The 27,337-nt window shown below is 42.7% G+C and overlaps 1 protein-coding gene across 1 annotated transcript in view; it reads left to right on the top strand.

The window, feature by feature from the left end:
• The window catches only part of LOC130112072 (transcription initiation factor TFIID subunit 4-like), a 151,167-nt gene that overhangs the window by 85,589 nt on the left and 38,241 nt on the right, over window positions 1-27,337 (top strand). The window contains exon 14 of the mRNA XM_056279372.1: window positions 15,118-15,240. Within this exon, the coding sequence (XP_056135347.1) occupies window positions 15,118-15,240 (123 nt within the window). The remainder of the gene's footprint in view (window positions 1-15,117; window positions 15,241-27,337) is intronic.

The raw sequence follows: 27,337 nt of genomic DNA, 5'->3' as shown, positions 1-27,337 counted from the left end.
TCTAGACGAAGCACGCCAGCAGGGAGGGAGACAAAGCGAGGAAACATTTAAAGTTGGAAATTTTCCCTTAGATAAGCAATATTTTTAATGATCCCCACTCCCCCCCCCTCCGTTGTTCCAATGCAATACCTTTCAGAATCTGCTTAACACTGGTTTCTGCCTCCTTCGTTCAAACTCTGTTCTCTGGGAAAATCTATTCTGCAAATGTTATCATATAGAAGAATAATACTAGCTGTGCTTAGAGTATTTCACACACATCCAAATTAGCAGCACCCCCCCCCCCCACACACACGCCCCACCCCCATGCACGGTTTAATTTCTGCAAATAAGTTGTAAATGAAGAAGGAGCGTAAGGTCGTGATAGTGACACTCACATAATGACCTTCGCTCCGGGGAGCGCTGCGAGCTCTGAATAATTGGTCCTTGGCCCTGGAAACACTTCTGACACACTTTGCTTCAGAGGAAGTGGAACACACTGAGCCAGGACTGTGAGCAGTCACGTGTTTCACATTCATCTCCATAGGTAACGTATTATAATTACAAACAGATCCACTGGAATATTTAAGTGGCGATGATAGTAGTGTGTTTTAAAATATATCGAAGGAATAGATTTGCAGACTGTTGGTTTTTTCCCCGCCGTGTTTTTCAGCCTCAGTTTGCTCAGCGTGTTCTTTCGGAAGATACCTACGCAATCACTTTTAATCAACAAGGACGGTAAATTCACGCGGATGGAGCTCACTAATACTGGTGCAGAGACGTTTTTTTGTTTTGTTCGGTTTTGTTTTTTCAGATGACTATCTAGTTGACAAGTGTAGACTTGTTGAATAAATATGATATAATGAAAAATATAATTTCTGTGTTTTAGTGGATTTAATTGACTAACAGCCTTCTGTCGTCTATTGCACTGTAACAAAATAACAGCTGCTTCAAACACGAATTTGGAAATACACTGTAGCTTATGGTAACATCGCTTGGCAATGTCTAAAGAAAAGTAGTAATAATAATAATAATAATAATAACAGTAGGTCGAAGCCTAAAAGTAAAAGTAAGCCTACTCTACTGCAGGGTATCTGGTGATTTTGGAGGTGGATTTTCATAGCAGAGGCAGTGCCGTTCACTAGTATGGAGGAAAGCGAAAAAATACTTAAGCATCTTAACATTCAAGTTCCTGAATTGAGTTTTTTGGGCATTTTTTTTTATTTCCCATGTATGAAAGAAAATTATTCAGTCCAGTGTTTGAGGGCAGTGTGACAGTGGTGAGGTGTGAGGTTGGAACGACAGATGGGTTCAAGGTGGAGGTTGAATTTGGATCGGCTCTGAGCCCTTTTTTTCTTTGCAAAGGTAATGGACTGGTTGATGGACGAGATCAGGCAGGAGTCTCCGTGGACTATGATGTTCGTGGATGACATTGTGATCTGTAGCGAGAGTAGGGTGCAAGTTGAGGAGAGCCTGGAGAGGTGGAGGTATGCACTGGAGAGAAGAGGAATGAAAGTCAGTAGGAGCAAGACCGAATATACATGCATGAACGAGAGGGAGGACAGCGGAATGGTGAGGATGCAAGGAGTAGAGATGACGAAGGTGGATGAGTTTAAATACTTGGGGTCAACTGTTCAAAGTAACGGGGAGTGCAGAAGAGAGGTGAAGAAGAGAGTGCAGGCAGGGTGGAGTGGGTGGAGAAGAGTGTCAGGAGTGATCTGTGACAGAAGGGTACCAGCAAGAGTGAAAGGGAAAGTTTACAAGATGGTTGTGAGACCAGCTATGTTGTATGGTTTGGAGACGGTGGTACTGATGAAAAGACAGGAGGCGGAGCTGGAGGTGGCAGAGTTGAAGATGCTAAGATTTTCACTGGGAGTGACGAAGAAGGACAGGATTAGGAACGAGTGTATTAGAGGTACAGCGCAGGTTGGACGGTTTGGAGACAAAGCAAGAGAGGCAAGATTGAGATGGTTTGGACATGTGTGGAGGAGAGATGCTGGGTATATTGGGAAAAGGATGCTGAATATGGAGCTGCCAGGGAAGAGGAAAAGAGGAAGGCCAAAGAGAAGGTTTAAGGATGTGGTGAGGGAGGACATGCAGGTGGCTGGTGTGACAGAGGAAGATGCAGAGGACAGGAAGAGATGGAAACAGATGATGTGCTGTAGCGACCAATAATGGGAGAAGCCGAAAGTCATAGTAATAGTATGAAAGAAATTGATCCTTTTAAGCAGACCATTTTGATTTACAGTAAAATGATTATTTAAACAGCAGAAGTATAGCAATGATTCAGTCTAGCTACTTTTGATTAGTGTAAGTGGTTGATCATCATAACTGTGATCACTAAAAGCAGTTTCCACAGTATCTTTAATTCTATATTTCATTTTACATATTGTAGCTGGACAACAGAATACAGTACAGGACAAACTATGCAGAGTAATCTGCACATATTACATATCTGTTCATTTGATATGTGCATCTCTCTCCTTGAAGAGAACATAATTCTGTTAACAGAATTGTAAATTGCATATATATATATATATCTCCAGGCCTTCAACTAAGCCTTCCCTCTCTATTGGCAGGTCAGGGCTGAACATAAAGGTGACATAAGCAGACTGGTCCATTCTCTTTAGAGAAGGATATTCTCAAACGTGTTACTCAAAGGCCTGCATCTGATTTTTCTTCAAGGTCAGAGGTCTAGAATGATTGGCGATAAGAAAATAACATTTAATCAATTCACTTCCAACTCCTCTTTGAATACTTGGATTTCTTGATCAACTTTTCTTTTCTTTGTAAATTTTGACAGTGACATCGTCACCTCATTTAGCTAATTTGCCAAGTTAGGCGTACCAGGAGCAGATTTTCGTTTCCTAGGATGGTGACGGAATGTTCTGCGAAGACCCGCCCTACTCTGCCTCTGATTGGCTCTAACCCTAACAAAAACAGACGTACCGGTAGGCTACTCCATACTGGCATTGATGGTCACGCTAGTTTCTCTCCTCTCCTCTGCTCTCTGTGATTCAACGAGGGTAGGGCTCAGCCCCTACACACACACACACACACACACACACACACACACACACACACACACACACACACACACACACACACACACACACACACACACACACACACACACACACACACACACACACCCTTGTTTATCTGGTCCCCTGTTGGGACTGATTCTCTATATACTGATCCCCACCTTTTTTTTATCATTAAACATAATGTTACTGTAATCTTCCTGTCTGGAAGTTATGCGTTTGAGTTGTCCTCTGCCAGTTTCCCCAGGAAACATTACAGAACCAGGTGAAGTAAAGATCGCATTACTCGAGTTGATGACAGCTACACTCCTTACGTTACTGTACATACAATAAAAGCTTCACACTACCCCCAAAGAAAATTCTCCAGAGTAAATTTAATGTGGAAACTCGGCGCCAACAACCCATAAAATAGCAAACTTTACACTTCATAACATGAGGTATGAGCTGGGTCCGGATTGAGTTGCCGTTCACCGAGGTCCAGACTTTGGGAAGCACTGCTTTACAGCGTCTGTTGACTGCAGATTGAGAACAGGGATCTAGTATCTCACTGACAACTGCAGATGACCTGCACCTTCTTCATCCTCCCATCTAACTAGCCGCTACATACTTCATATTGTAACTTGCATATATTCCTGTATTATTGGTCCTGTGAATGTGAGGTTGGTTAAATCCATGGTATATACACTCAAATAGACAGGATTATTACCACTCATAGAATTTGTACCTCTTAAATGAAAGAAAGTAAGAATAAAAACATACTTATTGGAAATAAGTAAGTTTTTAAATTATTTTATCCCAATTTTAAAAAAAAGTATATGGTGCTGAAGCTGCTCATTTCAGTTTTCAATGCAATTACGCCTTAATTTTGCAGGTTTTGAGATAACTATATAGCCTGTCATTCGAAAGTCAGGCAATGCTAAGACTGAACTTGCACATCTAATAAGATGTAGTTAGTAGAACCATTTCTTATCACATAGGACAACATATGGAAAGCCATGGTGGGTGCTCTTTCCATATGTTGTCTGATGTGACGAGTAAAGTTTATCATGTCTCTCTCCATAGTCTATATTGTATAACTGAGTCCAGCATAGCATATTGAGAAGAAAATATATATTCTCTGCACCATTGCACTTTATATCACCTCTTATTTCACTTGTATTAGTCAATCTGAGGCACCTGATTAGGATACCTCATGGATGCCTTCCTTCGGAGGTTTTCCAGGCACGTCCAACTGGGAGGAGACCCCGGGATAGACCCAGAACTCGCTGGAGGGTCTACATGTCCAATCTGGCCTGGGAACGCCTTGGGATCCCCCAGGAGGAGCTGGAGGGCGTTGCTGGGGAGAGGGACGTCTGGAGTGCCCTACTTAGCTTTCTGCCACTGCGACCCAACCCCAGAGAAGCGGCTGATGATGAGATGAGATGGTCAATCCTTGTGTATATATCTGAAGATTGTCGTGTTGTTGTGATATTATTCTATGTTAAGTACATCGAGAGAGCCACGAAACCGGAGTCAAATTCCATATACTATGTGCAAACCTACATGGCCAATAAACATGATGCTGATTCTGATTCTGAAAACAGCAACCACACTACCGGTGTAAGGGTGTTGATATCCACAGGGCCATCAGTGCATCAAAAATATGAAGTTTTAGCTTTTTTTGTTTTTTTTGGGGGGGGTGGAGTAAAAATGGCATATGCTACGTCTATAGGCTCCCTGCAGTGTGGACCCAGGGCTGGCTGGCTGGAGAAAAGGTTTGGGGAAAGGGAGTTTCAGCACAGACCCCCTGGTCTGCCTTTATGCTGTGGCCTTTGCAAAACAGAGATTCCCCCTAGCTTCCTGCACAGCCCCTTAGACGCCTGTGACGTCAAGTGAAACATGTTCTGCTCCATCAAGGACATCTGTCTTTAAGTGTCTGGTGCGCCGCGAGCAGCCCCTCAGGCCTGGGTGAGGTGGGGGCGGCTTTGTTAAGAGGAGCAGAGATAGAAGATGGTAGGTCAGCCATCATGGCTTCTGGAGCTCGTCTTCTTTGCTCCGTTGAGTTGAACAGACTGCACTACGGTCCTTGCCGCACTCAAGACATTTTTGCATCATGAGGGAACATACTGTTCTTTTCTTGTGTGTTGAGAAAAAGCCAGACTGTTGTTTCTCATGTGGGTTTTGGCAGTTGAAGGGCATTTTCACTGATACATTTAGAGTACAACGCTTGATGTTTCGGGCTGGTGTAAATAATTCAAGAACAGGGACATAGTTATGTACAACAATAAAGTCCCCCCCAAATGGGTCAGAACAATTGACCAATTCAATATGCTGCACCACTTCTCACCTTTATTGATACTTTAGTCAATTTAATGTTTTGGGCTTTTACCTGACGCTCATACGGGACGATATGTGAGCAGGTTTGGATGGAGTATTCTGCTTGTAAGTGTTCTACACAGCTGTTAATAAACACACGCATTGTCCAAACCTGTGAGCTGGTTTTGAGGAAAGGTTCATCCTGTCACCCCCGTCTCTCCTTATCACGATTGCATCTCTCTGATCCCATTGGTCATGGGCTACGATTACACTTGACATTTTGATGTGATTCAGAAGATTAGATTTAATGGAATCACAAAGCTGCATCTCCACACTTGGCCTGCTGCTGCAAAAAAAAAAAAGACCCCTTATGCAACTCCTGTGGCTATTTATTTATTCACACTTCACTTTTCCCTGCTTTTCCTACACCATCTCTTAACATTGCTTGTATTGGCACAATGGCTCTATTGCATCCAGACTACGTGGCGTAATGATTTCAGTACGAGCCTGACGAGTTCTTGTTCTTATTTTGCAGGGCTGATAGCAATATCAGCAAAATCTGATTTTTGTTTATCTGGACCTGTCATTTGATATGTGCTCGCAGGATGTTATGACAGAAGTTACACTGAAACAACAAGTGTAATGACAACCGTTGACTTTTTGTTTATCATAGCATTTCAAAGAGTGTCGGTACTGGGGAAGAGTATTGCACTACCAGTACCGTACTAGAGTTATACTTGCACCAGGAATTCATATTTTTTTTTTGGATTTCAATATGCTGTCATGCATATTGAAATGTATGATTGTATACATTAATGAAGATCCGCACTGATTTAGATTTTGATATGTGAACATTTTAGACAAAAAAATGGGGTGAAGGACTTCACATAACCATGTTATTTTGCTGCTAACATATAAAAACATGCAGGAAAAATGTACTATAGGAGTTACTACTAGCATTGTCACTTACTATCCTTTAGAATTACCATCAGTAGTGTTTTCTGTAAAGAAATAAAACAGATATTGAACAATTAAATCATTTAGTATCACTTACAAGTAGTCCCCCCCACTCCCACCCCACTGTGATATCAGTTTAGATTCAATTCCAGAATCAGAATCAGAATCATGTTTACTGGCCATGTAGGTTTTGCACATACATGACATTTGACTGGTTTTGTGGCTCTCTCAGTGTACTTAACATAGAATAACAACACTACAACTATACGCAAGGATTGACTTACACGGGTGAAATAAGAGGTGATAAAGTGCAATGGTGCAGAGAATATATCAGAGATGTTGAATATAATACCTGGGCTGTGAAACATGTTATAGTAAATATTTGGTTTTTCAGTGTGGCTGCAAACACACCAACTAGCTGACAGGACTACTGCTGTTTAAAATGCGGTGTATGTATCAAGACCTGAATGTCTCTGCTGCAGAGCTGTGGTGCTTCAGTGATTAGAGATTATAGTAGGGTTCTTGGAAATGTTCCTACTCTTCTGACCTTTGCTAATAATTTGGCTTTACAAGTCCCAAGCCCCCGCTTCAAAAGGGCATTCAGGCAAACTGGAAGAACTGGTATTTAAGCATCCTGGGAGTAAAGAATATTTACGTTGTGACATTGATCAAACCTGGCAAATGCACGGGTGTTGCGAAGTGGTTATTTTTCCAGTATTCGATGGACCTCTGAATTTCAGTGACCTTTCGTATTTTGGTGATGCATTTACTGGTGGGTCAAGTCTATCGGGTTGCCAGGTAGGCGAAGAAACCATGCCGTTAGCAGAGGGACACAGGTTTGATTCCTGAATGTTTGCTGCTATGAGTAGGAGGCTTAAATCTGCTCTGCCCCAACCCCTCTGCTGTAATCCATGCAGAATGATGGAATGAAGAAACCTACTCTTTAATATTGTGTGAAATATGCTGATTAAAATGCTTAAAAGACTGCGGTGAAGAGATCGTATCCCAGCCGGGCCCAGCCCAGGTCTTTCAGTCACCACAGGAAGGTGGACTTAACACACTGGCACCAGATCGAAAGCAGAAATTGGTCTCCCAGCATCGCAGGGGCCTCTTCAGTGATGGGAAGCTCAGACTGGAGGGTTGCAGATGGTGAAATGAGGTCTGCATTTATCATACAGTCATAAATCTGAAAACGCAGGCAGTTGCTGCGGGCGCTGGGAGCCCATGCCTGGTGCCAACTGCCAGGCAAAGATGCCGGCATCCTGGTGCCATCAGTGAGATAGCGGACCTATCACTCTCTCTCCTCTCCTCTTCTCTCTCTGGCTCCTTTCTCAGTCCTGCTCGCTGTCTTTCCTTTCTTCTGCCTCTCTCTTTCCTTCCCTCTTTTTTTGTGCCTTTTTCTCTCTCTTTGCTTTGTCGCCGTTTCTGCCTTATTTACTTTTTCTCTCTGTCTCTCCCTCCCTCCCTCCCTCCCCGAATCCCTCCCAGCTCACTGTGCAGCAGGGATTCTTTTAAGGTCAGGCCTGGAGAGTTTTTCTCTGTCATTTGTGGCCAAGTCTAACAAGGTTAGCATTGATAACTTTAATGCTACATCAGATATATGGAACCGTGGCAATAATCACCTCCAATCTGCCAGCCAGATCCGGCTACAGACCCCACTGTTTGACCCCGTCTTCCCCCCCGTCTTTGTTTGCCCGGCTCTTCCTCGACTGCAAAAGGCTTCCTGAAATCCCCTCACAAAGCCATCCACTGTTACTGTTGTTAATATTACTAGCTTTTTTTTAAAAAATTTTGTTAACTGTCTCCCTTCTCAAAAGCTACAAAAAAAAAAAAAGCTAAATGAGAATTACATATCCGGCTGGTTGTTGCTGCTGTTTCCCCCTTGTTTGTGTTGTCAGCATGTTTGAATCTTTGCAGCAGTTGCGCTGCGCTAAATGTGAAGTGGCAACACCCTAAAGGGCATGCTTCACCAGCAGGCTTTTTTTTTCTGAAAAAAAAAAAAAAGAAAATCAGAGGCATCTGTATGCACATTTCGGATTGGGGTTTGTTCACCAAAGCAATCTTTCATAAAGAGCCATCTGAAAGCAACATGAAATTGTTCCTGTTGATCAGACAGCGGACAAGCCTCCCACAAACACGGGCGCCCAGTGAGCACACACTGAGAGATAACATAAAAGAACATGAAAGACATGAAAGCACACATTGATTGTCCCTGTTTGCTTCGACCCGGACCTCTCTCCCCCTGCGGGCAGGCACGCAGGCAGGCTGGTGGGTAGGCGCTGTGGTCGAGATTGATAGGCATGTGTGTGTGAGTGTGTGTGTGTGTGTGTGTGTGTGTGTGTGTGTGTGTGTGTGTGTGTGTGTGTGTGTGTGTGTCAAAGGGGGTGCTGACACCCTCTGTGCCATGTCCTCGGGCTCTCACACATCCACCCAACAGAAAGGGCAGCTCCCAGCAACGCTGGGCTCCCCCTCAGCCCCGCGGCAAGACATGACATTACCTCGGGCAGCCCCTCGCCACTAGATACTCCTTGCACATCACAAACTGAAAGGAAACATCACAAAGGAACGATGTGACCGGCCCCCTCCTCCTCCTCCTCCTCCTCCTCCACCACCACCACCAAAACACACACTTTGACAGGAGCTGAGTTAATGGCACACAACAGACTTCCATTTTGTTCGATTCAGGGAGGCAGATAGAAAGATGGAGAGATAGGTTCGTCATCTATTTTACTTCCTCTCCCACCTGCATCTTATCATCATGTTGTCCTTCTAGCTTTTCTCACTGGTTGTTATTTCTTCAGATAGCAGCTCTCTGCCATGCATGATCATGCCATGTATGTACAGGAATATCTGTTTCTGTGGATGTGCTGAGTGCGGCGCTCCTCTGACCCTTGCACTTTTAACCAATGGCTGCTTCTTATGTTGAAGCCTCTGCTACACTTACACCCATTATAAATTCTTCTGGGTAGGAGGCTCAGCTTGACACTAAAATATATAGATGCACAGTAAGTTGTGTGCAGAGCGTGTGCAGAGACAGCTGAACAGAAATGATTATTTCATTTATTTTTATTATTTACTTCAATATTTACCGAGCCTTTAAGAAAGTTGATAGGGAAGCATAGCCAAGCTGGCTGTATAAAAAAAAAAATTTGAGCTTTTTTTTTTTTTTTACAAGGAGCAACCAACAAAGAAAATCCCAGTCAAACACAAGCTCACTCTTATCAAATTATTATTGCAGTATCTTATCTAAAAGATTGCTGAATGGGAACAGATCAGACAAGTCACCAATAGCCCTTACATGAGATGTGTTGCAAATGTATTCACGTTTCACAGTTATAAACCGAATGGACATATCAGTGAGGGAATTAACAGGAAAAGATGAGTCAAGTTAAGAAAAAAGAAAAAAATCCTATGCGATGACATGACATCAGTCAAGGTAGCCAGCAGTTATTTGCCAAATCCTGGCTCCTAAATGACATGAAACTAGCTGATGTGGATAGGAGCACGCATATTAGAAAATCTAGTGTCATGCAATTGTTGTAGACAACCTTTTTTGGCCAGGGACTTTTCATTGAGCCAGACAGGAAATATATTTTTTTGTTGCACATGTCAGTAGGTTATATAATCTTTTATGGGAGTTAACAGGGAGCTTATTATCAGGGAGGCCAAGAAGAAGGCTGAAGGGGTCTGCATCTATTTCCACACCAAACATCCCATCCAATTCCTGAAATATACCTGACTACCAGACACAAGGATTGCATTTTGCTCCTTCCGCCTTACATTTTGGAGAGGGGTCGTGGTGGGGAAGAAGGGTAACCGGTGCAACCTTTTGATTTGGGATGACCAGATGTTTTCTTTGCATTTATCTAAATGTTAAACCAAACTTCATCTCCAATTTTCTGCCCTAAGCTCTTTCTCCCATATCTGTTTGAGTGTGTGATGGTGCTACAGCAAAGGCCGATTTGACCTTTTGTATATCTGAACAAGAGTGTCTTCTTCGTTGGTGAGATTTCAGAACGGGTGGTTAGTTTTGTCGAAGGATAAAATCTCTTATATCTGAAGATACCTAAAAAGTGAGAGGTGACATTAGGTTGTTTAAACCTTCTGACAATCTTACTAAACTCCGGACCTTTGAAGTGTTGATGATAATTCATCCATCCATTATCCAAACCGCTTATCCTGCTGTCAGGGTCATGGGGATTTGCAAAATAATTTTGTCACATCACTGATTTTAAAGCTCTTTAAAATAACATAGCATGGAGAACATAGTGATTCTTCTGTGTTTGGCCAAATGGAAGAATAACCAGCTCCAAGCCATTCAGCAATAAAACCTCAAAAACTTTTTTTTAATTTCAAACATGTAAAAAAATAATAAGTAAGAAAACAACACAAGAATAACCAATAAAATGAACAGTAAATATATATAGCAAATTCTCAATAATAAATAAATAAATAAATATTACCTGTCCAAACGGGAGTGGGAGGAAGTATACATTTATATGGTCCTACCCCTTTTCTATGATTTAAATAACAAAGAGTTTTTAATCATATATGTATGTATGTATGTATGTATATATATATATATATATATATATATATATATATATATATACACACACACACACACACATGTGTCTGTGTGTGTGTATGTATGTATATATGTGTGTATATATGTATGTATATATATATAATATATATGTATGTATGCATGTGTGTATATATACACACACACACACACACACACATACATACATACATACATAATTGCATCAATGTTTATCATGTATAACTTGAATATTTACTTTAGTGTTAATCAAATATAACTTAAATAATTACCCTAATGTATGTCCTATTTACACATACATAATCATCGTGCAGTGCCCATCCAGCATGTCCCAACACTCATGGAAATCATCATCAACAACAACAACAACAACAACAACAATGAGCATCACAGTCCTGTGGCCCCTTCCTCATCCTTGTGCTTCTCAAAAACAATTTTTTGTTCATCATTCTGAACTGATTTATATTTGTACTGTGCTTGAGTTCTACATCTAAACCATTTCGCAACTTCACCCCACAGACTGAAATACACTCCTCAGAGTGGCACAAAGTTATGAACACAATGTTTCTTTAAATTAATTTTTCCTCTTAAATTATAACCCTCCTCTGAGAAAAAAATTTTGTATGTTGCCAGGAAGTAAATTATTTCTTGCTTTGTACATTATTTGTGCAGTCTTAAACTCTACCAGAGCCAAGAGCTTCAAAGCCTGTCTTTAAAAACAGCATGTTAGTGTGTTCACGACATCCTGTATTTACTATCCTCATGCCTTTTTTTTTTGTAGTATGCATAATAACTGTATGGTGATTTTGTATGTGTTACCCCACACCTCTACACAGTTATTCAGATACAGTAATACAAGAGAACAATACAGAGTATATAATATTTTATGCTCCAATATGTGCCTTGTTTTTCCTAGAACTGCAATGCTACTTGCTCGCAGATTTTTTGGTCTAATACCACACCCAGAAATTTATTGTCATATATATGCTTTTTCTATATTAACATTGTCTATTATCACTTGTATGTGAGTATTTATGTTGCACTTTCCCCCTCCCTAAACTTTCCCTTTCCTAAAGCCCCTTGAGGTAAATTTGTAATTTGTGATATTGGGCTATACAAATAAAGTTGACTTGACTTTCCAAACAGCTTGGTTTCGTTCACATTTAACGATAATTTGTTTATGTCAAACCACCATTTTAATTTACTCATTTCAGTCATATGCACCTCCAAAAGATGCTGCAAATTCTCCCCAATACAAAAAATATTAGTGTCATCCACAAACAAAACAAATTGCAGTATCTTTGATACCCTACATTTGCCATTTATGTACAAAATAAACAATTTCAGACCTAATACTGACCCCTGTTGGACTCCACACATAATATCCATACAGACTGATATAAACTCACCTATCTTTACAAATTATTGCCTGTTTCCTATGTAGCTTTTCAACCAATACAGCACAACCCCTCAAATACTATACCTTTCCATTTTATTGAGTAATATATCATGATCAGTGGTATCAAATACTCTCTTTAGATCTAAATATTCCCGCTGCATACTTCTTTTTATCTATACAATTAGTAATATCTACTGTTAACTCAGTTGGTGCCATACATTTAAATCTGTTTGTTCTAAATCCAAACTGTCAGCAATGAACCTGATGAGACATTTGGAGTTTTGCTGCCTTCAGTCCTCTTTTGTTACAAATAAATGAACTCAACCCACCTTCGAGTATATTCACCATCTTCTTTGAGAGTACTATCAGTACCACCTGAAGTGGACACAATAATATTGATAAATTGTTCATTTTAGTGAGTGCTATCTTACTAAGCTAAGATAATGGGAGGTGGTCCACCTATGAAGGACACGTTTTATAGTATCTAATGAAAGAGTGAAGTTTGCCTTATAAAACTGTACAAAGGAGGGATTTGTTTTTATGCCTGGGAATTTAAAACCAGCGGGGGGCCAGTTGAATGGGAAAGGGTCAAGGGTGATAAAGACTGTTTTTAATACACCTAATGCCATAACTCTCAAAAGTGGAGTTTGTCTAACAACTTGAAAAAGAGCTAAATGTGTCTATTATGCCAACTGATGTGGAACAGATAGGCCTGGGTTGGTAAAAAAAATAACAGTACAAAGTCTATATAAATTTTATATTATTTCTCTCCAACTAAGTATCTATACATTGCAGTTAATTGTTGTATTGCTTGAGCTGTGGAGAAGAGGGGAGGATTTAACAGGCACCCTAATCTCATCCCCTTTGAAAGGAGACATTTTTTGACCTTGGGCCATTTGTAAGAACAGCTGCTTGTGGATTGTTATAAAAAAATTGACCCAGTTGATTCATGTGTCACCCAATCCAAAGGCAATCGCTGTATAGGAAAGGTAGTGCCCCACACTTTAATGTCTTCTCTGCACCAAGAGAAATCAGCAGGCGCGTCCTGTCTTGGTTTTGGATGTTTTGGATGAAATTGACAATTCTCCTTTCATTATCAAATACCAACCTTTGTAAAAAGCCAGTTTGGTCAGTGGTATTTGGACATTGGACAGTTATTTTAGATTGGAGTTCAATAATGAAATTGGCCTGTAGAAGGCGCAATCTGCAGGACGTTTGCTCTTTTTTAAAATGAGTAAGACAATAGTCTCAGCTAATGATTGCGTCATGATGTCTATCTCAGCTGAGTAATTACAAATTCTTAATGTTGGTGTGGAACCAAAACTTTAAACTCATTTTGAGCTACATTCATTATTGCCTATATGCTGATATAGTATTTTCCCCCTCTTGGACGCTTTAAAAAAAAATCACTCATTTGATATTATCGATTGGTTTTAGTCGTTTTATGGTATGCATGATGTTCAATGACAATGATATTTTATTGTAATGCAAGAAAAAGTTAATGAGCTGACTTTTTCCATGGTTTTTGTCTGCTCCACAGTAGTTGGCCTATTGTAAAAGTTAATTGAACATTGCTTGCTAAAACGTGGCCAGATTGGCAAAGAGCAAACCATTCTAATGATAAGTGCTCTCTAAAAGAATCCCAGTAAAATCACTGTGATGCCGTTCATAGTTTTTAAGAAATAACATAATAGCTGCAGCACATGGAACAAGAAAAAAGACTGTTATACTGCATGTGAGAGTATACTGGATTTTAGGTTTCTGGACGACAGTAATGTAGTGATGGCCAAAGGAGGCCTTACTCAAAAAGCAGGGTTCTAGTTGCATTCATTCATTCTGTACAGGGCTTCATGCAGGTCAAATGTAGGAGTTTTTACCATCATCTACCGATTGATAACACATTTTACCCACTACAGTACTTGATGCTGAGTTTATTGATTCAGGTTATATGAGACATCCAGAATCAGAATCATGTTTATTGGCCATGTAGGTTTGCACATACATGGAATTTGACTCCGGTTTTGTGGCTCTCTCAGTGTACTTAACATAGGAAAACAACACTACAACACAACAACCTTTGGATATATACACAAGGATTGACTTATACAGGTGAAATAAAAGGTGATAAAGTGCAATGGTGCAGAGAATATATCGGAGATGCTGAATGGATGTTAGCAGGTTACCTACGTACAGGCCTGAGGTAGATGGACATCATGGGGCATACCAGTATACGTACAATGTACAGTACAGTACATACAAAGCGGTTGGATTGAATTGGGAATTGACATGAATTGGCATTCATGAAACATCTCTATTTTTGATGTTGGTATGCTAGTTAGCTCACCTATCCTCAAGGCTTAGCGTTTTCGGTTTTAACGGATTTTCACCTAAAAATACCCAGATTTTTTTAAAAGGAGCATATCGGTTTAAACCGATTTTCACCTGGATTTTATGTTTCCACGGATCCAAAAGTTGTTCCTGTTCGTGTGAGGTTATGTAACAGTGTCCTCTTATGGCGAAATTTGGCATGCTGGATGGCTTTGAAAAATAAAAACCGAAAACGCTGAGCCTTGCCTTTTCTATTTTAGCTTACCCTTTGGGCTGTATGGCTTGCCAATCCCATATTTTTAACATTTTTTTTGTCCTTTCCATAAACCAATGCCCTTTGAGCCACAGTGTTGTAAAAAATCAGAACTAGCACCACTTTATTCACAAAGTACATGAAATATAGTTTAATTCATCAAAGCACTGATACACTGGTGCACACTGACTGACATGGTAATGCCGAACATACTGAGAGGTGAAAGGGTGACAGCTGATCTTTAAATACGTGCAGTAGATAAATGTGCTCCATGCTTACCTGTTGCATTGTCTGTTATCAGATGCAGCAACAGGAACTGGCCCAGATGCGGCAGCGAGACGCCAATCTAACAGCTCTAGCCGCCATTGGACCTCGCAAAAAACGCAAGATGGATTCACCAGTGGCCACCCCATCCGGGACTGAGGTAGGAAACAGGTTTCACTGTGAAAGCATGTGGCTTTCACAATGCACTTTTGTGATTTTTATGCTTTCTTTCTATCCCTAACGTTACTTCCATACATTTATTTGAAAGTGGCTTACTTTATGCATCCACGTACATCAAAACTGATCTAAAACATGTTTCAGAGAAATAATTTTCCATTAGTCACAGCTGTCCATTCTACCATGCATGTAGCTCCTATGTAATTATTTTGCAGAAAAAGAGTCCAGATACCATGAAACACACTAAAAAGGCTATTATGAAGTCATCCTTACCATTTCCATCTAGGTAATTTGTGTAAACAATCTGTTCCCTCCTCAGCTGTAACATTTGCAAACTCCCCTTCCGTTATAAACAAACATCAGTTGCAAGAACCATTGGGAAAAAAAACAAAAAAAACAGTTGCAGAAATATTTGCTGTTGCAAAATCACCATTTCCATACCGAGTTAAGAATCTTGATGGGGAATTTCAATATGTTTTGAATGCATTTTTGCATCTCAACAGTGATATGCTGAGCTATAAACCAGCTGAATGTGTGGATAACAGCAGTAAATAGTTTCTGATTGGTGCATTCAGTACAACAGTATGTAGAGAAACAAATCAGCTTTATTATGCACAACACTCATGTTACATGTAAGGTTAATGGTGAACATTCACACAGAGCCTCATGGCATGGTTAATATAATGATTTTCATTATATGTTATTTCATTTACAGTTTGAATCTGATGCAATACATTTTGATTTTAAAACTCGTTCCTGATTTTGTTTGCATTTTCCTCTGTGGTATGTGTTGATGTATATTGTTTAATTCTGTTAATCTGAAAAAGAGATATTTACACTCGGTGGGACTACATGGCTAAAGAAAGGATGGATAAAGGCTACATCAGTTATTGAAATAGCATCAGTTAATTTCCTTTGAACAGTAAGAGCTCGAGTGAAATAAAGTGCATGCCTCGACATCATTTTTGTCATATTTAGGAATTGTTTCACTACTTATCCAGGTATAACTGTTCATCCTCAGAAATTACTTGTTCAAAAATTCATTTTCCGTGTGGTATACTAGTCTCCATAGTAATTGTTAGGCTTAGTGCATGGGCTGTGCAGAGGTTGTACAATGGAAGGGGCTGTGAGCTGCAGTGGTAGTTTTGGGACACAGTGTGCCGCCCTCTGAACCATTGTTCTCATGCTTATTCATCTACAGTGCAGATAAAGATGAGCAGATCTGAAATCTCCGATTAGAGCCATGAGCCAATACCTTTCTGAAAGCGCCATGGAGCAGGGTTTGTTTTGTGGGCTGGGTGCTCTGTTGGTGTCCCTGCCCTCAGGGTGCTTTGTTTTGGAGAGCCATTGTGTTCCTAATACCACACATCCTCTGCATGGTTAACCTGTTATGCATAAGCCGAGTTTGGGAATTTATCTAATAAACCACACTCCGAAACCCTCGGTTAGCTAATACAGGGACTTTGGTGGGAAACGGGTAGGGCATGAACCCATATCCACGCCGACGCTGAATAAGACACCGTGCGAAACATGGTGTCTTGTTCTCACGTGACAGGCCTAGTCTGTTCTTAATTAAGCTGCATTGTGGTATTTATAAAAAAAAAGAGAAAAAAAAAGACCCCTGTTTGAGGTTCTGAAAGCAGCAGTATAAGTATCACATTTCCCTGCACCAGGTCATAGATGAAGTCATGCCCAGTTGATGTAACCAGTCATATTCTCCTTCACGCAGGCAGGAAAAAAACTATTTAAAGTCCACACATTTCTGTCTGAATATGATGAATTTAAATAAAGCCTGCATTTGAATGTCAATTGGTCATTTTAATAACCTGCTCATTGGGTTGCATCTTCACATCCTTCACTTAGCAGCAATGCGGCGGTGGAGCATAGTAATGTACCCAGTGGAGAAAAAAAAGCATAAATAACAAAATAAAAGCATTACTTCTGGTCCTTGAGTGCAGTGCCAACCTCTTTCAGTATGTTTTACCCTGATGGGTATTAGCCCCTGACCCTCTGCTGGCGTAAAAAAAAAAAAAAGCTGCTTCCCAAACTGTTTCATTAAATTCAGTTACACATGAATATGCATTGTTGCACAGATTGTTTCCTCTCCCTCTTGTTCTTCTCTTTTTTTAATGTCCTGTCCACTTTTAATTAGGGGGGGGCATAATGAAGTGAAGTTACAGCCTACCCCTCCTCCGGAGTGATTGCAGAGGGCGCGGAGGAGGAATCTTAACTTATTTTCACTTCGCTTTCACCTCCTCACATTTCTTCATTTCACATGGGCTGGAAGCGCCGGCGGCATTCTCTTTCCCTTCTCCAGAGCAAAGTGAATGTGACTTTTCTAAGGGGGTCACAGGATGCCTGCAGGCCTGTGGGTGTTACTGGACTGTTGCCTGCTCTTAGCTTCACTGAGGGGCTTGTCATAGATTTCATCTCCACAGAAATGAGCCGGGGGGCCCTGGCCAGGAGCACAGGCAGCCAACGTTATGAAGGGCCCACGCTGATTATTTCCCTCTGACATCGCATCCTGAGCTTTCCGCATTAATCCCAGACAAAGGCAGCCCTTCAGTGCTGCGCCAGAGCTCAAATTAGGAGCCAGATAATGGCCTTGTTGAGATCCCACTCTGTTAGCTGAGTAGCAGAGCTCCTGTTGAAACCCACCCCTCCAATATTCCCTCCCTTCCACTCCTCCTTTTCCTCTTCCGACCACCTTTCTGCTGTGTTCAGACCGTGACGGAATTCAGGTGACACAATTTCGTTACAAGCCCCCCTCCCTCCCTCCCTCCCTCCCTCCCTCTCTCTCTCTCTCTCTCTCTCTCTTTATTTATTTGATGATGGCTTGGCCGGGCTTGGGCCTGTGCCTGTATGTGGACCGCCACAGGCTGTGAAACTGATAGCCAGTCAAGACTAAAGTGTCTGTCTCCAGCCTGATCTGGTCTGCAGGAAGAAACAAAGGGGGCCTTACAGGGCTCTGCAGGGCAGATTAGTTCCAAGGAGCCAATGGCTGGGGCTGTTGGCTGGCTGGATGGCTGGAGGAGGGCTCACTGTAGCCCCAGCGGCGGGTCACAGCGCAGGAAGGGACCACATAGGCGTATAACCCCCCCCCCCCCAACTGATGCACCAACCTATCAACCCCTACCCTCTGATGCAACGAGAAATTACCTTTTTCTATACTTATCAAATGAGTTGCTCGAGTTACCCTAATGCTGTAATTTTTGTTCTAAAAATATTTTTTCATGATTACCATAATCCCATAGCAACTGCTAAAAGCAGATATATTTGTTGCACTAAAAGCATCAAAACTGCAAATACCGTTGTGTTGACTGCAGACTTTCTCATTTTCCTTTTTACTACTTCAGTCGAACTTTCCTCATCAGTTGTTAACTATGCCAAGCCTATGGCTCAGAGTGGATACTTGTTCAGTGTTCATTTTTAGTCGAGCAGTATGTCTTGTCTGAACAATATGTTGAGTTCAGGTCATGTTTTGTCCTGCACCTTGTGTGTACGTCTGCTTTGTAAACCTTCCCCTGATGGGCCAGCTGCGGTCAACCAGGTCAAATTCCTGTTTTTATCTATTGTAGGCTACATGATGAATTAAAACAATTTTCATGTTGATTTCAAATTCCAAGCCACTTTGTATTTGTAATCCATTGTATAAAGAATCCCATTCTCCATATGATCACAGTTTTTTTCCTTACTCCACCACTGCCACTTATGTATTATTAACAAAATAATTCCATGATAAATATGTTAGAGCACCACACATACCCAAGGACTCTGTGTGGTCTCTGAAATTGATTAGAAATAGATGTCATATAAGGGGTGTCCAGGTAGCGTAGCGGTCTATTCCATTACCTACCAACACGGGGATTGCCGGTTCGAATCCCCATGTTACCTCCGGCTTGGTCGGAGGTAACACAATTGGCCGTGTCTGCAGGTGAGAAGCTGGATGTGGGTATGTGTCCTGGTCGCTGCACTAGCGCCTCCTCTGGTCAGTCGGGGTGCCTGCTTGGGGGAAGGGGGAACTGAGGGGGGGGGATAGTGTGATCCTCCCATGCGCTACGTCCCCCTGGCGAAACTCCCCACTGTTAGGTGAAAAGAAGTGGCTGGCGACTCCACATGTATGGGAGGAGGCATGTGGTAGTCTGCAGCCCTCCCCGGATCGGCAGAGGGGGTGGAACAACGACCGGGACGGCTCGGAAGAGTGGGGTTATTGGCCAAGTACAACTGGGGAGAAAAGGGTGGGAACCCCCCCCCCCAAAACCCCCCCCCCCCAAAAAAAATAAAGAGTCATATAAAGACTTTCGTTGTGTTCTCTGGTAACACAAAATGCACAGATTAACACAGCACCTTGGTAAAACTATACAAGTTGTAGTTCGAGTGTCCAAAGAGCCGAGAACACAGTCGAACCCCGTGTCATTTCATGCAAGCATTCATACCCCAGCTCACGACAGGCCTTGCCGTGGTCCTGTCATATATAGATTTTCATTTATCAAATGAGGGGGCAGTCAGTAGGCCAACCATAGCCTATGCAAACCAGTCACACAGTCAAACGGATTTATTCACACATTGATTACGTTATAACACCCTCTACACTCTGTACACTCTTACTCGTGTAATGTTATGTGAATGATTTTAATGCTTTCCTCCCCCATTTCCCCGACGTACGGTTTTCTGTGTGGTGCGGCCGTACCACTACCCCCTTCTGTCCGGTGGTCCATCCCAACTTCAGTGCGAAGAGCAAAGGTTTCGCAATCTTTCCGAGCAAGGCATTTAAGGTTAGCCGTAGCTCTGTGATGTAAAATGTGCCCGGGATAGAGCGTCCTGAGCTTCGACGCATCCTTGACACATTTACGAGCTCAGAGTTATCATCCAGGCACTTAGGCCTTTTATCACATCAAAGGAAGAGCCTTGTTTATTGATGTACACAAACAACAATAGCGAGCTAAATTGTCCTGGTTTGTACAGCCATGCCTGCCTTGCTCCTATCTGTCTCGGCCAGGCGTAATGGTGAGGGAAAAAGGTAGGCAAGAACAGTCTATTTTTTCCATTTGAATTCATTTCACCTCCATACTTTGAGGCTGTAGATCAGAAAGAAGGAGTGAGGCAATACAGTGCGAGGCATGGGGAGAGAGGGGGAAAAAGCACAAGGAAAACTGATGCCCTTTCCTCCAGCAAAATTAACAGGAATCACGTGGAAAACAATCTGAGGCTCCAATGAAAGGGTGGAGGGGGTGGGGTGTGTGTGGGGGGGGGGACCATTAAAATTAGCCCGCAGCTATGGACTGCACCCAATATCACTAAAGCTCCACTCACTACAGATGTGGAGGCTGGCTTACAGGCAAACTATGCTCTGTTCTATAGCTACAATTAAAATCAACCTCACTGCCAAAAAAATAGGAAGGGAGGAGAGGGGGGTAGAGAGGCAGACATGGAACATCAAAGACAGATTGAAATGTGTAGTCAGTAATAAGAGTGGTCTCCAAGCCCCCAGGTTCTCCACGGTCCCCTTGTTAATGAGAAATTTTGACCTCTGGTTTGTAAGTTAAACTTGTAATCTCGGTTAATGAAGTAAATCAATCCCAACTCGGGAGTGCACGGTGTCTCTCCCTTTTGCCTTCTCCCCACCAACCTTCCCTCCCGTCTTCCTCTTTTGCGCTTTTCTTATTTTCCTCCTCCTCCAACTCCTCCTCCTCCTCTCCTTTGTCCCTCCCAACTCGTCGCCTGGGAGTAAACGGCCAGGTCTTCAGCCAGACAAACAGGAAACTCACAGAGCACAACAGTTCCGGCGCTTGAGGGGGAAAGGGGACCAGAAGGATTGTGTGGTTTAGTTAAGAAGACAAGCAAAATGCGTGTTGGGTAGAATGGACAGTGCAATACAAACCCCTCTCCTACCCCCCCTTTGCTGCCCAGAACACATGTCCAGTGGGGACTGAGTTTGGTTAAGGAGCAGGGTGGCGGCTCAGTAGTAGAGAGGACATTACAAACTGCTCTCCTCCCTCCTCCTCCTCCTAAATCTTCTCTTACTGTGCCCCTTTTCTCTCTCTCCCCTCCCTGTGCCCTGACCATACATCCAGTGGGAATTGGTGTGATGGCAGAGACCTCTGACTTGCCCTTATTTTAGCTATCTCTGACAACGCTGCTCTGGGGATCTCCTCCTTCTGCTCTTAACCGTATGGAGGCTGCTGTTTGATCTGGCGGGTGCATTGGTGTTGTCCTTCGATTAGCCGTCGTTTTCTTTGCTAATCTTACAGTTTGAGTAAAGCGGGCTGGGATCTGACTTGGACCTGGCATGAAAACTTATACAAGGTTGTAGCACGTACTACCTAGACGTGATTAAATTGGGCGCTGCAAGGCTGCTATTGGTCGCGTAATGTCAAGAAGACAGCCATTAGTTTGACTTTGCATCTCAAGGCAATTCTGTATCTCCGGTGAGCACACATATGAGACGAAGTAGAGTCTTCAGAACGGGCTCGTTGGTCCAATGCCATGCATTCTTAGAGCTGTAACACGGTGCACTTTGCCAACTTTCCCCTGCCAAGCACAGTGCACAGCGTGAAAGTCAGAGTACTGGTTATTTTAACATTAACTATGGGTTGTAATGTTTTCATGGTATGAGCATGAACCTATTTAATTTCTTTACAGTAATCCAAAATATTTAATTACCTTCTGCTCTCCCTCTCCTACTAGAACAAGCACATTAGCACCTTTCTGACCCGAACCAAATGTTGTTCTATAAAATACAATGAAATACTATATTCATACAATGAAAATGGCAGCTTGAACAAAAAACAGAACATTAAGATGCAAATTTCAGAATGTCTAATTTTCACTTAAAATATTGAGGTCATATGGGGCGTCCGGGTAGCGTAGCGGTCTGTTACGTTGCCTACCAACACGGGGATTGCTAGTTCGAATCCTCGTGTTGCCTGCAGTTTGGTCAGGCGTCCCTACAGACACAATTGGCCGTGCCTGCGGGTGGGAAGCTGGATGTGGGTAATGTGTCCTGGTCACTGCACTCGCGCCTCCTCTGGTTGGTCAGGGCGCCTTTTCGGGGGGGGAGGAGAAACTGGGGGGAATCGCGTGATCCTCCCATGCGCTATGTCCCCCTGGCGAAACTCCTCACTGTCAGGTGAAAAGAAGCGGCTGGCAACTCCACATGTATCGGAGGAGGCATGTGGTAGTCTGCACCCCTCCCTGGATTGGCAGGAGGGGCAATGACTGGGACAACTTGGAAGAGTGGAGTAATTGGCCAAGTACAACTGGGGAGAAAAGGAGGGGGAGAAAAAAAGGGGGGGGATACTGAGGTTATTTTAACAGTAGGTAATCTTATCTTATATTTAGTCCCCTAACTTTTTTTCCCATATTTTGTGGTGTTCCACCTTGATTTCAAAATGGATTGGGTTATTTTTTTTCTCTTTTGTTATTGAAAGTGTACTCAAAATACCCCATCATGACAACATAATTTTAGAAATTCTTGTAATTCTATTGAAAATGACTTTCAGAATATTACATTTAGATAAATATTAAACTCACTGAGTCAATATCATCAAAGCAGCTTTTGAGCAATTACAGATTTTCGTCTTCTTATGAGCCTTGCACATCTGGAAATTTGGATTTTTTTTCTTGCCAGTTTTATTCCAATTTTCTGCTGTATGTTTAGAATTGTTTATCTGGAACATAAATCCTCACACTGTTATACGGGCTTTTGCACGCTGACCCATATTTCACACCGTAAGTGTGGCAGAATGGAAGTGTCGGCCGGACATTTTCATAAATTTTTTGCATTCAGATCACACACAGCAGTACATCATGAAGGAGACGAGGGTGAAGAGAATGAGGTGCCACTTTTCTTTGTGGTATTGGTGTCATTACTACTGGAACCTTTAACAAATGGAGGACATGTAGACCTCGACTCTCGAAAACCTGACTTTTTTTTTCATAATATGAATGAGATGTCTAACCTTCAGATAACATTCTGAAGACACATAGATAAATGTCTCAATACAATGATACATGGTGACACGGTGGCGCAGTGGTTAGCGCGGTTGGCTCACAGCAAGAAGGTCCTGGGTTCGAGCCCCGGGGTAGTCCAACCTTGATCGTCATCCCGGGTCATCCTCTGTGTGGCGTTTGTGTGTTCTCCCCGTGTCTGCATGGGTTTCCTCCGAGTGCTCCGGTTTCCTCCCACAGTCCAAAGACATGTAGGTCAGGTGAATCGGCCGTACTAAGTTGTCCCTAGGTGTGAATGTGTGTGTGGGTGTGTGTGGGCCCTGTGATGGTCTGGCAGCCTGTCCAGGGTGTCTCCCCGCCTGCCGCCCAATGACTGCTGGGATAGGCTCCAGCATCCCTGCAACCCTGAGAGCAGGATAAGCAGTTTGGATAATGGATGGATGGTAAAGCTAATTTGTAAAATTAGTAAAATATTCTTTAAGTCAGAATCGATAATCAGATTGAACTTTTCATGCCTAAAAAACTTGAAAACATTATGATAAACTATTCAGCAGCATATTTTTTATTTGCAAATGACATATTGTGTATTTTTATACCTTTATCCGTAACTATTCTCGCTTGTCTGAAGAACTGTGAGGGAGGGGTCTAGTCCTCATTAACGGCGAATGACAAGTTAAGTCAAGTGTTGGCAGTAAGGGTGGATCAGGGTTCATATTTTGATGATTTGATGATAGGCTGTATGTAAATGAGTGGCTGATGACATCATGAGTTTCAGAAAAAAAAGGTCAGCTTGGAGAAGCTCAACAGGGTGGAACTATTTGAAAAGGAGAAAAATAGGAGAACCGAATTCTAGCTGTCATACTGCTTTTAATAGGAAGCGACAGTACAAAATGCATAACGACTCAAGTAATAAGTGATGTCTGAAAGTATTAGTGTTTCAATTTTGGTGAGACTTTAAACCTACAGCAATGTTTGTGATGGCAAGGGAAGTGTACAGTTATTTTGTTCAAGTTTGTTTGCAGTTGTGATTAACGTTTGAACAATAAGGCACAGGAGGGCTGTTTTATTTACGCTGTTGCAATGAAAATTACTGGTAATCCACTGGTGGCGGCAGCCGAGGAGAAAACAGACTTAATGTAAAGCAAAAGATTTTGCTTCATGTTTGTGACGCTGCCGCTGGCCTTCATGCTGGGCACAGCTGGTTGGAAAAGTTGCATGGGATTACATGGGCAGGTTGAAAGTGGGGCAAAGTGCCACAGAGGACGCACGGCATTCAAGCCCGGTCGGAAATTTGGGTGAGGCAGTACTTTTGCTCCTCTGCAATATGTACTGAATTGAGAAACAAGACTTAAGCGTGCGCTGTCGAGAAACTAATTGATTTGTAATGACTTGTATGTTGTATGGGCTTCAGAAAGCTAGTAATATTCAGATGCTCCATGTTTTCCTTTACGGCACGGTGGCCGAGTGGTTAGTGCTGTCACCTCACAGCAAGACGGTCCTGGGTTCGAACCCCGGGGTTGTCCAACCTTGGGGGGGGGGTCATCCCTGTTCGTCCTCTGTGTGGAGTTTGTATGTTCTCCCTGTGTCTGTGGTGGGTTTTCTCCGGGTGCTCCGGCTTACCCCACCTTAAAAAAAGACATTCATGTTAGGGTTAATACTCCTGTCTGTGCCCCTGCCCGAGGCATGGCAAGGTGAACTGGAGTTGGTCCCCGGGTGCTGCACGGTGGCGGCCCACTGCTCCTAGCTACCCAGCTAGGATGGGTTAAATGCAGACAGGAATTTCCCCACGGGGATTAATAAAGTACCAGGGTGTCTCCCCGCCTACCGCCCTATGACTGCTGGCTTAGGCTCCAGCATCCCCATGACCCTGTGACAGGATGAGTGGTTTGGATAATGGATAGATTAATATAGTGTATCAAAATCAAAATATGATTGTCGGCTTGTATCGTAGCTGTAAGTTAGCTAATATTTACCTCAAGTGAGAAACTTTAGTCCCAGTAAAAGAAAGTGTTTGAGGAAAGATGGAGTTGGGAGTTCACGCAGTCAAATTATGCAGTCAACATATACTAGCTCATGTATATACACACAAAAAGATGTTTTCTGATATAGCAGTATCAAGTTAATTATTTTCTTGAACGATGGACCTTAATTTTCCCTTTTTACCCAATTAAATTTGAGTTGCGTAATGTTTGAAGCTGATTTGCTTACGTTTGTAATGTTCCTTGACATGCTGTTAAACTTGCTGCTTTTTAAGGTGTAATGGATTGAGAAAGTACCACTATTCTTTTTTTATTCCTTAAGGACATCGGAACAGACCTGTAGTATAGATTTTGGATGGTATGTTTAAGAGAAATTCTGTATAGCATAACTCAGAAACAAAATCAATGGAAACAGGCCCGATGTGTGTCCTGCTAGTGCCCAGGAGAAGATGATCTCCAAAGCCCCCCCCCCCACACACACACACCATTTAATTAGTATTATTCAATAGGCTAATTAAAATGTTAAAAATTAAATCAGGAATCAGGAACATTTATTTGTCATTTCATTCCATGCACCTGCGCACATGAAATGAAACGAAATACTGTTTCCCCCAGCCCACAGCAGTGCAACACAAAGACAAAAGCACATATCCAAACTACAAGAATACATATATCCAAACTACAAAACACATATATCGAACATATCCAAAAAAAATGTCTTCACTGTCCAAGAGAGCGAACGCCAGGATGACTGTCGGAACTGCTGGTCTGCATGGGCTAGCAGTTAGCTTAGCCTGACCTGCTTCCACGTCCTGTCAGACTGCCCTCGGTGTTTCCTCCTCGGGCGCAGCTCCAGGCAGGGCCGTGGTCCCTGGGCCCACCGGATGCAGCAGACCAGGCTCCCCCAGCTGATCCAACACCAGCTCTCCCAGCCAGACACCTTCGACACACCTCCCCGCACTCCACATGATGACACCAAAAACACAGTCAACACCAGGTGGGCGGGCTGCCGCCAGACTGCCCTCGGTGTTATCAGAACTGCCGGTCTGCATGGGCTAGCAGTTAGCTTAGTCTGGCCCACTTCCACGTCCTATCAGACTGCCCTCGGTGTTTCCTGTTTGGGCGCAGCTCCAGGCAGGGCCGTGGTCCCTGGGCCCACTGGACGCGGCAGACCAAACTCTTCCAACCGATCCAGCGCCAGCTCTCTCAGCCATCAAACAAAGACACAAACTTAGACACAGATGTGGACAAAGACACCACATGGATGGTACTGGGTGAGGCCGCCGCAAACGTCGCCATCTTCCCACATCGCCGCCATCTTTCCACATCGGAATTGAAAGGACCTCTTTTTTAATTTAATATAAATTTTAATGTTTTGAAGTTGTCCGTGGAAAATTAATAACAAACATATAATTTAGTGATCTGAACATACTATACACCAGATTTACATGGAAAAGAAATACATATTGGGACCTTAAAAAGCCCAAGCATAGGCGGTATGTATGTAAACTTCTTTTCTAGTCCGGCCTTCGGTCCCAGCTGGGCTTGTGCGGGTCCCTCCTGCTCCGGCGACACCAATAACAATGTCCATCGCTGTGTACTCCAAGGGCTGAGGGAGCGGTAGCGGCGGCGTTGGGAGCTGGTGGCATTGGGCCTTCCCTTGACCCAGGGCCCGGCACAACTGACCCGGTGTTCCCCCGGTGTCGGCGGCCCTGCATGCAATGGCTATAAGGCATGGAAAAATACATGTCACTTTGTTTTTTCAGAAATAAATGCAACATGTGTCCTGTGTTAGAACTGAAGTCTTGGCTACCATGCAAAGCTTGATACGTTTAGAATAAAGGGTTAAATGCTCGTGACTCATGGTGCTTAAGATAAGATTAGAGACATGCACATTGTGGATATTAAGTCTGATTAATTAGAGTATGGGTCACTGCATATTATCACCTGGGGCTTCATTCCATCACACAAGGTTTACAAGAGAAGTCAAGAACAGCTTTGTCCCATCACAGTAAGACATCACAGATAAGATCCTGTTCTTTTACCTAAAGCAGTGTCACGCAATGCAGACATTTAGTGTTTTTGTCTCCATTTGTTTGAACCTAAAGAAAGACGATCACTCAGCAACCATTGAAATGCCTTGGCTGGAAC

Source organism: Lampris incognitus, chromosome 4 (assembly GCF_029633865.1).
Source record: "Lampris incognitus isolate fLamInc1 chromosome 4, fLamInc1.hap2, whole genome shotgun sequence".
NCBI lineage: Eukaryota > Metazoa > Chordata > Actinopteri > Lampriformes > Lampridae > Lampris > Lampris incognitus.
This window is presented reverse-complemented; position numbering and strand designations above follow the sequence as displayed.